The sequence below is a fragment of the Herpailurus yagouaroundi genome, unplaced genomic scaffold, assembly GCF_014898765.1.
Source record: "Herpailurus yagouaroundi ecotype Mexico unplaced genomic scaffold, PumYag 207, whole genome shotgun sequence".
In the NCBI taxonomy this organism is placed as follows: Eukaryota; Metazoa; Chordata; class Mammalia; order Carnivora; family Felidae; genus Herpailurus; species Herpailurus yagouaroundi.
Genome location: NW_024412438.1, coordinates 4,991,611 through 5,004,596, shown reverse-complemented (window position 1 = coordinate 5,004,596; position 12,986 = coordinate 4,991,611). Strand labels below are relative to the sequence as shown.

General features: G+C 60.1%; 1 protein-coding gene across 1 annotated transcript in view; it reads left to right on the top strand.

Annotated features, from left to right (window-relative positions):
* The window catches only part of IL6R (interleukin 6 receptor), a gene marked incomplete at its 5' end in the record, with an annotated part of 32,786 nt that extends 24,998 nt beyond the window's left edge, over nt 1–7,788 (top strand). Inside the window, one exon of the mRNA XM_040452356.1 lies at nt 4,508–7,788. Within this exon, the coding sequence (XP_040308290.1) occupies nt 4,508–4,754 (247 nt within the window). The remainder of the gene's footprint in view (nt 1–4,507) is intronic.
* Between the last annotated feature and the right edge of the window lie 5,198 nt (nt 7,789–12,986).

The window sequence follows — 12,986 nt, the reverse complement described above, 5'->3', positions numbered from 1 at the left end:
TCCCGTGGTGAGCGGGGTCCAAGGGGCCCGTGGCCTCGTCCCGTGGTGAGCGGGGCCCGGGGGGCCCATGGCCTCGTCCCGTGGTGAGCGGGGTCCTGGGGGCCCATGGCCTCGTCCCGTGGTGAGTGGGGCCCAGGGGACCGTGGCCTCGTCCCAAGGTGAGCAGAGCCCGGGGGGCCGTGGCCTCTTCCTGTGTGAGCGGGGCCCGGGGGGACCGTGGCCTCGTCCTGTGGTGAGCAGGGTCCAAGGGGCCCATGGCCTCGTCCCGTGGTGAGCGGGGCCCGGGGGTCCCGTGGCCTCGTCCCGTGGTGAGCGGGGTCCTGGGGGCCCATGGCCTCGTCCTGTGGTGAGTGGGGCCCGGGGGACCGTGGCCTCGTCCCATGGTGAGCGGGGTCCTGAGGGGCCCGTGACCTGGTCCCGTGGTGAGTGGGGCCCGGGGGGCCCGTGGCTTCGTCCTGTGGTGAGTGGGGCCCGGGGGGCCCGTGGCCTCGTCCCGTGGTGAGTGGGGCCCGGGGGACCGTGGCCTCGTCCCGTGGTGAGTGGGGCCCGGGGGGCCCGTGCTGGCCTCCCCCTCCTCATCTAGCTTGTGCTGCTGGTGGCGGCATGTGTTTTAGAGGAAGAACTGGCCAGATTTGCAGACGGATCAGATGAGCAGGAGGAGGGGCAAGGGTCCAGTGTGACCCTCAGGTCTCTTGCCTCAGCAGCTGGGCGCTTGGCGGATCGTCAGTCTCGTGGAGACTGCGAGCATGTAGACAGGATGCGGGCAAGGCCAGGACAATCTGTGTGGAATTCCAACACGGGAAGGTTGTGTAGAGCAAAGGGGAGCCGGGAACCGTGCTGACGGATCAGAGGGGGGTGGGGTGTGTGCGAGACACAGAAGTGAGGCGTCAGGCCCTGGGGCTGCAGTGCCGTTCCACGTGGTCTGTCCCACGGGAGCCGTGTACAGACATGGGGAGGGTGCCACGCGGGCATCAGCACGGAAGTCTGTCCCCGGGCGAGTCCGAGGGGCCTGGCCACACCTCCCGGGGACCTGCAGGGGTCACCTTTCAGCGCTGTGTCCTCGCACCTCTCCAGCTGAGGTTAGGAAACACACAGGCCGATGGGCACCGTGCCCCCTTCGCGCCGTCGGCTTTGTCACTCACACCGAGCTTGCGGACACGTCAGCCAGCAGTGCTCCTGAGGCGTGGGCAGGAGGCGTGTTCGTGGCCTTGGCGGGAGCTCACGGTGTTGCCTGTGCTGAGGTCTCGGGAGCCTTGGCCGGTGGCTGGACCAGCGCAGGGCGAACTGGAGCCTGTCCCTCCTGCCTCTTGTCTGGTGGTGGCTGTCCGGGTTGTCGCTGGTGATCGTGAGGGGAGGCTTGGGGGCGAGAGACCGCCACGCTCCCGGGGCCCTTGCGCAGTCTCGAGAGCGGCCGTGGCACCACGGTGGTCCGGGTGACAACTCAGACTGCGTTCGGGGTGGCGTCCGCTTGGACGCCCAGCGCAGTGGCGAGCCAGTCGTGTGGAGGGTGTGCAGGTGAGGCCAGAGCGTGGGAGGCCGAGGTCTCACCAGCTCTTACACGTTTGGAGCAGAGAGGGGCCCTGCCAGCACTCGCCGCCCCTCTCCTGCCGCCTGCGGGCCCGCCACGGACCCCACCGAGGAACCGTCGGGGCCTCCACTTGGCCCGCGAGGAGGCTGGAGCTGGGGGAGCGTGGGAGACAGCGGCTGCAAAGGCCAGGATTCAAACCCCAAGCTCATGTTCTGTGGATGTGACCGTCACGGTCGTTTAGGGAAGTTCTTTACTTTTACAAATGAGGGAGCGGACCTGAGAAGCAGGGTGACTTTGCGCCTGGAGCCAGGACTAGAGCCCGAGCCCCGAGAGTCCTCACCCACTAGGCTAGCCTGCTGTGGCCGACGTGGGCCCGGGGAGTGCGGCCCGTCCGCTCCTGGCCGGTGGCTTCACTGACCGGCAGCCCCATCTTGCTGTGCCGTTCACCACTGAGCGAGAAGCGTTAGGCTGGGCGCTAACCGCCTGCCGTTCATCATAAAGCTTGTTTGCTCACCTGCAGATGGTGCTTGGACGCTGGGTGGTTGCTACGAGCCTCGTGTTGAGAACACACAGTAATTTATTTCCTTGCCTGGTGACTTTCCATTTTCTCTCGTCTCAGGCAAATTTATTTGGAAACAGGCCAGTTCTTTTTTTTTTTTTAATTTTTTAAAATGTTTATTTTTGAGAGAGAGAGAGAAACAGAGCAAGCAGGGGAGGGGCAGAGAGAGGGGGAGACACAGAATCCGAAGCAGGCTCCAGGCTCCCAGCCGTCAGCACAGAGCCTGACTTGGGGCTCGAACCCGCGAACCATGAGATCATGACCTGAGCCGAAGTCGGACGCTCAACCGACTGAGCCACCCAGGCGCCCCCATCCCAATGTTTTAAAACCACCTTGTGTGTCGCTTCTCACTGGGTTACTTGTTTAAAAGAGTGACAGTTGTTATAAATGTTTTAAAATTTTTCTTTTAGCTGCAGAAACTTTTCTTAAAACGTTATGAAGCCCAAATATGTAAGACACGAGGTGGCGACTGGGGTGCATGAAGTCTGGCCGCTCAGCTTGGTTCTTTGCCCCCATGTCCCAACCTCTCCAGCCCCCGGCCTGCTCAGACCCCCCGCTCAGGCCGGAGCAGTGCCTGCCGTGGACGCCCCCCAGGCTGGCTGCAACCAAAGTCCCTTTGAGCCTAGTCATTTGTAGAAAGCGTCTCATTCACTCAAAATATTTCAAAAGAAGAAAAGCTCGTCGTTCTTAGTTACCCATCCAGTTAGTTGCTTTGGAAAAAAGAGGTCAGATGCTACTCTCCCTGTAGGTTAAATAATGTCGATAGAGGCTTCAAAACAAATTTGTTTGCTAAATGGTGATAAGTAGAAGGAAGAAAAAATCCCGCGGTATCCAAAGACAGCCTTTTTGCTTGTGAAAACGTGAATGTGGTCGAAGTCTGGCCGATACAGACAAGCGCACGCGTCCCAAGCCAGCAGGTCCATGAGCTTGCGCGAAGTGAGCGTATGGTCCACAGCCCGATCAAGAACCGTGGCGTTTGGATGCGTTTCCCGAGCCTCGTCCTCAGCTCAGTTCTGTCCTCACGGCGCCGTGACTGTCCTGTATCCACAGCCGTGAGTCCTGCCTTGTGAATTTGGCCTCAGTTACAACCTAAGCGCTTTTCCCGCATCGTTTCGCTGCTGTTACACCTCACTTTCCTGAACTTCAGGAAATTCCTGAGCCGCTGTCGGGCCGCTGTGCCCAGGCTCGCTCCAGCAGCCTTCGATGGGCGTTCGGGTGGGTTTGCTTTCACAGACGACGCCGAGTCTGACACCTTCGCACGGAACGCTTTTCCCACAGCCCTGCTATTTCCTTGGGGTGTTTTCTCAGAAATGGAACTCCTGGGTCAGAGGGTCTGAATATTTTGAAACGCAGAGTGTCATGCCTGCCCTCGGCTCTCCCCTGAGGGAGGGTAACTGCCCCCAAGGGCCCCACTGCCTTCCCTGCCCGGTGCCTGAATGGCGGAGCCTTCAGGAACATTCTGAAGATTGTTTATTCCATTTGGGTAACAGGCTAGCAGCCAATGGCAGATTGGAGCCAACTCTCCATGATTTATCGTCACCAGAACAGGAATAGCCTGTTGATATAAAAAGAAACCCAAGGAAAATCCCCAAACCTTGTTTTTGACACTGGTTTCCCTCCTCCCTCCAAGCCCTTCCTGGAGCAGCTGACGTCAGGTGGGGCCGAAGGAGGTGACAGAGGGGAGCGGGGCAGCGGTGGCAGCGGGGTGCCGGCCGTGTGGTCACGGGGCCCCTCAGGAAGGGGCCTGATGTATCTTTGGAGACTCTGGCCCGCGAGTGACTTTTTCGGCCCCTGCGCCCTGGCCGTGGGCCCGGCGCAGAGCAGCCTGAGGGGAGCCGTGATCGGAGATGCTTATCTCCTTCCTGCTGAAGATCTGCTTTCCTGTCAGATGAGTCACTTGTGCCCGACGGTGCCCACGGCGGGGTCTGTGCGGACTCACCAGCGTGGCTGGAGTGGCCCAGAGGAGCAGGGCTGCGGACGGAGGGGCAGCCCTGCCCCTGCTGAACGGAGGCTGCCAGCCGTCGGCCCCGCTGGCCGGAGCTTGACCCACAGGGCCGTTTTCCTTCCTCTCTTTTCCAAGCGAATGGGCCTGGGACCCATGGTGCACCTGTGCGCAGCCTGTGGCACAGGACCGATGACGTGCTTAGTGCAGTGAAGGGACACACCTGGCCACGTGTGCCTCAGTTTCCCCGTTTGTAAGTGGGACCAACAGTACACACGTGTCCCTTGGCGTGTTTTTGAAACCCCCAGCTCTTCAGAGCGCCGTGCCGTGTAAGCCCCTGTGATGGGGTAGACGGCTCTCGCTCCTCTGAGCGGAAGGCCGGCGCCGGGCCCCCGGGGGAGCCAGCGGCCGGCGTTTCTCACTCGGGTCCGTCCCCGGGGCACTAACGGCCGTGTGCTTTGTCTTTGTCTCCGTGAAGGTTCAGGAAGACGTGGAAGCTGCAGGCCCTGAAGGAAGGCAAGGCCAGCACACAGCCGCCGTATGCTCTGGGGCAGCTGGTCCCCGACAGGCCCCAGCCCAGGCCGGGGCTCGTCCCCCTCCTCTCTCCTCCCGTGAACCCTGGCAGCCTCGGGTCTGACAACACGTCGGGGCACGGCCGGCCGGACGCCAGGGGCCCCCGGAGCGCTTACGACGTCACTAACAGAGACTACTTCTTACCCAGATAGCTGGCTGGGCGCGCGGGGCGGGCGGGGGCCAGGCCGGCCCTGCCGTGTGCAGGACAGAGCGCCAGCCGGCCCCTCTCGGGCGCCGGCGGCGCGGGGCGGCCTCGCAGGAGGCGCTTGGCTTCCTGGAACAGGCGTGCGGCCCCTGCTGGTGTCCGGGAACCGCCCCTTCCCACACGCCCCCGAGGGGCCCGAGCCCACGCAGGCTCGTGGGTCCACCGTGCTGGACGCTCGGGGGAGCAGAGCCGGGTGTGGGCTGTGCAGGCGTGGCGTACTTGACCTGCTGGCCGTCCGCACACCCCGCTCGCCTCCACCAGCCGCACCCTGCGGCAGGTGGGACCCCAGCCGCCGGCCCCCTGGTGCCCTGCACCGAGCCACCTCCCAGCTGGAGTCCCAAGTGCCTTCACCATGCAGTCTTCTCAGGTCCGAGGGCGGGAGAGGGCTCGCCTGCCTTCCCCACACCTGAAAACAGCACAGACGGGTCGGAGAGCGTCTCAGGGCCTGGGGGTCTGAAGTGGCATCGTACTCACTTCCTCACTCGCATCGTGCTGCATGGGAAGGGCGATCCTGGGCACTGGCTGGACCGCAGGCAGGTGCACTGGCTCCAGTTCCCCGTCTGGACCCCAGGACTAAAGGAGGAGAGACGAAAAGGGGGGCAGGTGCTGGGGACAGGCCTCCTCGCCCCCCCAAGAACTGGCAGCGGGGGCCTCCTCCGTGGCGGTGAGGGGTTCACACCCGCTTTGCTCTGCCTCCGTCTGCTTTGTTTTCAGCTGAGCCCGAGGAAACAAGGGAAGATGATATTTATGTGAAAAGACAGAAAGCAAGAATGTATGTTAACCTGCTTTTTACGAGAACTGCTGTTTGATGTTGAGAGGGCACGAGAGCCCGCGCTCGCCCCGTGTCGGGACAGGAGTCACTTCGGTGAGGACGAGGACGCTTGTGTAGCACAAAACTGCCTCAAGGGGAAAAGGAGGAGAAAACACAATTTTCCTTTTCGAGCAGAGTCAGGTTTCATTCTCTGTCCTGTTTTTTTTGTCCTAAAACAACTGCCTCTTTTCGAACTTGGGGCAAAGCAGCTGTTTCCCCCCCAGGCAGCCTCAGGGGACACGCTCGCTGTCCAGCCCCCACCCCAGCCCCGGGCACGGGGGGGCGGTGGCCTTCTTACAAAGTCTGCTTCTGTGGAGCCTTCTTCAGTTCCTTGAATTCGGTTCAGCTCAGCTGGGATGGGAGCAGCGCGGAGCGTGTGGCCGTGGCCGTGCGTCCGGCCATGACAACCGGGGGATGCTCAAGGTTCCCCCAGCAAGTGCCCTCCAGCAGCATGGGCTGTCCCAGGATGAAGCTGTGATCAGTCAGCCTTGTGGCCACGGCTGAAAACTTAGGAACCACAGACTTTTCTCATCAGCTACCTTTTTAGAAAAACAACCACCAGCACCAGACAGGCGGCAGCGGGGTGGAATGACCACGAATCGCTCGCTGTTCGCCGGGCTCACGCTGTCCCTGCCCCGGTGGGCGGGTCTCGTTGCCATGCTGTGGGCAGCTCTCAGGCCCTGATGCTGCTTTTGGAAACTGGTCTTAAGCCGACAGAAGTTAGGCAGGGGTTTTGTTGTTGTTGTTGTTTTTCTATACCGTTTCTTTGAGAACAGCAGAAACGCTGTGAACGGGAAATGCGAAAAGCCAGTGTGTGCATGGGAAAGGGTGACTCTGTGCCTGTGGGTCCTTGACTCTTCACGGGGCTCTACCCTGGTGGCAGGCTGAGCCGTAGGCGGAAGATGGCGATCCGGAGCTCTGGGCTGCTGAGGGCGCCAGTGCCGCTGTGATCTCCACGCTGTTACCGCTTTCGTTATTATTGTAATGAAACTGCTGCCTCTTGTGTGTGTGTATTGGAGAGGGTTTCCTCCCTTTCTTTCTTTATAAGCTAGCGCAAATGAAGGAAGAGGGTTTTCCTCTGGGTTGTAGGCTGCTTGGCGGGCACAGGGGCCCCTGCCAAGCTCTCTCTCTGTGTGCCAATCGACGGCCGCCTCCCGGGCCTGTGACGCCTCCACGGCGATGTTACCCACCTGACACCGGCCGCCGCAGCGGTCACATGTGAAATGACGGCCCATCCTGCCGGGTGGGAAAAGTTGAAAATGCCCTGGTTCCAGGTCAGTTAACGTGGTCAGTAATTCCTGTAGCATTAATGAAAATCCGTTGGAGATGTCCGGGGGTAGCATTGAATGTATCTGCAGAGCCTTTGGGAACTCCGAGAGCTCCTTGCTCAGATGGGGCCTTGCCCTTCCGTTTGCCAGGCTCTGGGCTCACAGAATCCCCGCCCCCCGCCCCGGGATGGGTCACCATCATCACGCGTGCCGTCGGCTGCTGGAGCCCGCCTGGTGGTGAACAGAGCAGGCTGGGAGTGCTCATGCCAGGTGGGTTTCCTGCAGAATGTTCAAGAATGTCTTGCCCAGCTGAGCTGTATCGCCTCGTCACAGGCCCTGAAGCCTGACCCACTTGGGCACGAGGCTGGCAGCCGGCGTCAGGGGGAGTTGCTGTCTCAATCTGGAGACACGGGCACCGGGTGGCCCTTCCTGGCTTCCCCGGCTGCAACGGGGCTGTTGCTGGAAGGTGGGCCAGCGGGTTCAGGCTCTGCGCCAGAAGCCTCTGAGCGTCCCCTGCAGGGCCTCAGAGGGCCTCAGAGTTTCTATGACAACCTTAATGATTATCAGGAAATACTGCCAGTCTGCAAACGTCCCCGCTTTAGAAAGGAACAGCATGTAGCAAGGCTGTGCGTGCAGAAACCACGCCTGGATGGTGTCACGTGTCTGTTAAACACAATACCTCAACTTTACAATGTGGTTGGTTTTTTTTGAGAGAAATAATAGTTTTAATTTTTGTGTTTATTTTTTACCTAATTGCCTGAAAGCAAACACCAAACGCTGATGTCTGTATGTGGGGCAAAGGGTCAGTATGATGGTTTTCAATATTTTTTTCTTTTTATCAGTTATTTTGTGTTTAAAGTGAAAACTGTACGTGTCTGAAATAAATAATTTCTACAAATATGCTTGAGATGCAGTTATGCCTCGGGCACCGGGCTGCTTAGAGGAAGGACTTGCCTGATGAAAGGGGACAAGGGCTTAAAAGTGAGTGGAGCCCTCGCCCCCGCTCGCCCCGCGCAGGACCAAGTCACCTCTAGAAAGAATCAGATAAGTCCAAGAAACAATAGCAATTTCTCGAAAGACTTTAATTGTACAAATGTTTCCCCAAATGAATCCCGGGGCTTCCGGAAGGGTGTGGGTGCCGGTGCCACGTTTACTGTCCCGGCGGGGAAGGAAGGGGATGGGCCGCGGCTCATCGGGGGGCTGTTTACTGAACAGGGGGCGTCAGCGGGATCACAAAGCTGCCGCGGCCTCCTGAGCGGCAGCCTGGAACCGTCCCCTCTCGCAAAGGGTCTTTGGCAGGAAAACCCGGGTCGCAGCCCGCCCGCGCCTCCCCGACGGACGAGAGCCATCCCGCAGCAGCTCTGTGTCAGCGGCGCCAGGCTGGGGGCCCAGAGACTGGGTGGCTCAGGCTGCGAGCCGAGGCCCTGCGGGGCGCCCGGAGGGAAGCCACGGAAGCCACGGCCGCGCCTGCCCGGCCCACCGCCTCCAGGGCGCCCCCGTCTCCTTCGAGCTTGGCCCCTTGGTCCCGGTCCGGCAGAAGGCGCCACAGGAAGCAGATGTCCGCAGGGGGCGGGAGGGGGGAGAAGGAGGTGCCCTGCTCTTCTCCAGGTGTCGCTGTCGGTCACAGTGCTCTTTTCTGCGAGACCCGGGCGAGCGGTGGGCGAGTCTCAGAGAGAAGGCCAAAGACACGCAGCTGTCGGAGGAGCCGCTTAGGAAGCCCTTCCCTGCTCGTGAGGCGCAAGGACGCCCGGCCTTTCTCGGGGTCCTTGAGCAGAACCGGCCACAGGCGGGAAGCCGCCGGCCTGTGTGCTCTTCAAAGGCCCCAAGCTTTCTTCCTTTTTTTTAATTCAAAAAGTTTTTTCTTTAAAGCCATCTCTACACCCCACGTGGGGCTGGAACTCACGACCCCGAGATCGAGTCCGAGCACCCCACCGACGGAGCCCGCGGGCGCCCTAAGGCCCCGAGCTTTCAGATGTGGCCCGGCAGTGCGGGGTGGTGGCAGGCGGGCTGGCGGTGGGGCGGGTGCACAAGCAGTGACAGTCAGGGACCGTGAGCCCCGTACCGTCCTCCAAATGCGGACCAGTCCGCGTTTTCGTTGCGGGAGCCCTTGCCTTCCGCAAATGTGTCACTTAGAAAACAAAACACCACCTCACCCACGTCCTGTTTCGTAACAAGTTTTAGGCGACAATACACACGAATAGAGTTTTTTCAGTAAAATCGTGAAAGGTTCATACCATAGACGCATGAAATCCTCGGCTAAGGGTGCTCTAAGGCAATTTCAGATTGCTTAACACGGCCGCTCAGGGCTCACGGATCGCTCACGGAGTCACGGAAGCTGCATTTTAACATTTCGTTACGCCTGTTTGAAGAATGGAATTGGTCAGGAGGACACTCATACTGTATCTTGGGCTTTGAGTTTCTGTCTGCGCAACAGGGACTTTGCAACATTCGGTGTTGTGTGACTTCCTGGGGTGCGTGCCCAGCAAGAGTGAGGGAGAGGCTGGGGGACAGACGGCCCCCTGTGTTGGCCCACCCGGGCCCAGACCCGCACAGGTGCACAGTAGGGACTCCGTGGGTGGGTCTGATGTGGGCGCAGAAAGGTAAGTCGGTCCCCAGGCGGTTCTGAGGAAGGTGGTCGCGAGCCCCAGGGTGACTGAAATGTGGCCATTTCTAGGAGGAGGCGGGTGCTGTGGGGGCTTCACATTTCGGGACGTGGCGTCCTTCAGCCCGTTTCCGGGGACAGGTCCGAGGGTCTGAGGAGCTCCCGCCCCAGTCCCGGACCGCTGACTCACGATAGCCAAGTCCCCGGGGCCGAGTGGGAGCCCCCAGGTCCCCCTCTGTGCAGCCAGAAGTGAGGGTCTCTGTGCCGGAGGCCACGAGGCCGGAGCGGGCTTCTGTGGCAGCGTAGAGTATTAACTGGAAACAAAATCTGTGGACAGCAGAGAGGGACGGCACCGGCCACACTGGCCGCCGGGAAGTTCACGGCCCCTTTTTGGTAGAAAGGACCTATTACAATTCGCTAATAATGGCGGCTGGCATTTGTGGACCGTCCAGCACATGCCGCACAAACGGGATAGTCTCTCTCGGCCTCATGGTGCGGCAAGGTGAGCGTTCTCGCCAGCTTACAGACAAGGTGGCGGGGGTGAAGGCAGTGGCCCAAGACTCCGGGCTAGTTAAGAGGCTGAATGAGGCCGCCAACCCGGCCTGCCTGACCAGTGCTGTGTCCTCGCGTTAGGGCACTGGCCACGGGGACACAGGGGGAGGCCGTGGGGACACGGGAGGACGTGGCCGCGGGGACACGGGAGGGGGCGGCCCGGGAGGGGGCGGCCACAGGGACACGGGAGGATGCGGCTGCGGGGACATGGGAGGGCGCTGGGTGCCCACCACAGTTCTGAGCAGATGCCATCTCTAGGAGCGGGTGGCCAGTCCGGTGTGAGGTGCAGGCGGACAGGCAGACTGTGGCCTCGCAGGGAGAGGCTTGCCGAGGCTGCCCGGTACACGCACTAGCTGAGCAGTTCTGTGACTTTCCAGAGCCTGGGAAGTCACGAAGACGACGGACGCTCCTGTTTTCTTTCACGCGCTGGGTTTTTTTTCCTGAGCATGTATGTTTTTTCACAACGGAAGAAAGCTTTTCATTTAGCAGTTATAATCCCCCTGGTGCGGAAGAGCGGAGCCACGCTGCGTACGAAGAATGTTCACGGAGCGTGAGGAGGTGCGGCCGTGGGTTAAACAAAGGTGGCGACGAGGCGGCCCGCGCTGAGGCTGGTGGGGGCGGCTCCTTGTGAGAGTCCTTCCAAAGCCCCGACATTCTCCGTTCTAAAAACTGCGAGGATCTGAGGGGCGATGTTTCACTTGCAAACATGCCACTGAAAACAGCCCAAAATGAGTACCGACGTGTCTGTCTTGTCATTCACCGAGACCATGATGCACGCTGGTCAACGTGCTGGTCGATACCCTGATAAACGGATCAGCTTTTTTTTTTTAATGTTTATTTTTGAGACAGAGACACAGAATCCAAAACAGGCTCTGAGCCGTCAGCACAGAGCCCGACGCGGGGCTCGAACTCACGAACCGGGAGATCATGACCCGAGCCGAAGTCGGACGCTCAACCGACAGCCACCCAGATGCCCCTAAACTGATTAGCTTTTATAGGCACAAGTGACGTATGTTTCGCTCATGAATCCAACTCAGGAATCCCGTTTATGGATGCAAATCAGAAGGCAATCCGAATCATTAAAAAAGCATCACGTGGGAAGCACTGTAAGTCTGAACCAAGACGGCCTGGTGACTCATCCCAGCACGATTCACAGCGTGGGGGCCGGAATTCTGGGGCCCCGTGTGGGTCTGGAGGTGATAACCTGCACTCTGCAGCCCGAATCCCCTCAATGCCTAAGAGTGCGTTGACTATCAGGGCCTCAGACCATCGCTCCTTCGAGGAGAGCCTCTCCCGAGCCGGGGAAAGGATAGGCCCTCAGAGCCAACCTGGCAGACCCAGCACGGGTTTGACCGGTCTGGTGGCGGAGACCATACCTCACACCCGATCCCCGCTTTCCCGGCCCGAGCCCACGAGGCTCGCACACGGGGAGAGAACCCACTGGTCTCCGGACGTCGAACAGACCGGCACCGTTTTGGGTTTCATCCCCCGGTGAAAGACATAATAAAATTTTCACCGGACCGTTTCTGTGCGTGCAGTTCGGTGGAGGCGGTACGTACCTTTGCACCGCGGCGTTAACGGCCTCCGGAGCATTTCGTCTCGCAGAGCCCGTCCCCCGTGCCATTAAAGAGCCCTCCTCTGCCCGCCGTGCCCAGCCTGGCGCCCGCCATCCCCCTCACCGTTCCTGCGAACTTGGGGGTCCTATACGTGCGATCCTGCCATACGTGTCCCCTTGTGCCTGGCTCGTCACTCCGCACGCTCCCTCCGGGCCCACCCGCACCGAAGCACGCGTCCGCGTTTCCTTCCTTTTAAGGCCGACTACCGTCCCGTTCTGTCGTGAGCACACCTGGTTTTGCCCGCTCATCAGTCCGTGGGCTCGTGAGTTGCTTCCATGTCTTGGCTGTTGGCCTGGTGTCGCTCTTAACTTGATGCTTCACTTGTTAACCAAAACCACGCGGCTAGCTCACACCCGTCACCCCGCTAGTGTCCTTCAAAGGTGGGGGATTCTGCGGCCTGGCCTGCTCTCTCTGCGGGAGGGGAGGGCGCAGGCCGTGAGGAGCAGGCTGTGGTCGGCGCCCTCCGCCGTGACTCGCCCGGGATGAGCTGCCAGATTCTTCCGAGTGTGCGGATCTGGAGACAGGGGCCCCGGCCTGGCTCGGCGAGCTGCGCGGGACTCCGGAGCGGGAAGGTAGCAAGGAAGCACTTCAGCAGAACACCGGGTCCTCACCTTGACGGTCCACAGGGTCGGAGCCTGACACTCAACGGCCACAGCCTGGGCTCTCACATGCGTGTTCAACCTGGATCCTGAAAAACGTTACTCTGACTGCTGGGGGGTGGGGACCTCATTTTCAACGTGCCCTTCCTTTCGTTACACACAGATGGAAAGACACAATAGGCACTTGTACCGCCAGGCCAATTATGTGAACGTTCGACGGGAATTAAAAATTGGATCCTGAAGGGCGCCTGGGTGGCCCAGTCGGTTAAGCGTCCGACTTTGGCTCAGGTCACGATCTCACAGTTCGGGAGTTCAAGCCCCGTGTCGGGCTCTGTGCTGACAGTGCTGAGTCTTGGGATTCTTTCTCTCTCCCTCCCTCCCCTGCTTGTGCTCTCTCTCAAAATAGGTAAACTTAAAAAAAAAACATTTGATCCTGAAGGACTCAACACGACAGCCTTCTTCTAGAACCTCAGTGGATGTATTTGCGCACTTGTCCTCAACAGCACCTTCCACTGGGGGTGCTCGGCCACGGCTGGGTATCAGGATCACCTGGTACAAGTTTAAAAAATTATACATTTCAAGCTTCACCACAGACTGAAGCATCACCTCCCATGGGTGGGACAGGGGCACCTGTACGATTACAGCCGAGTAAGAGGTGAGGACACAGGCCACAGCTGTCCACGCACAAGATGCCGAGGAAACAGTGGGGGGGGGGGCGGGGGGCTCACGAC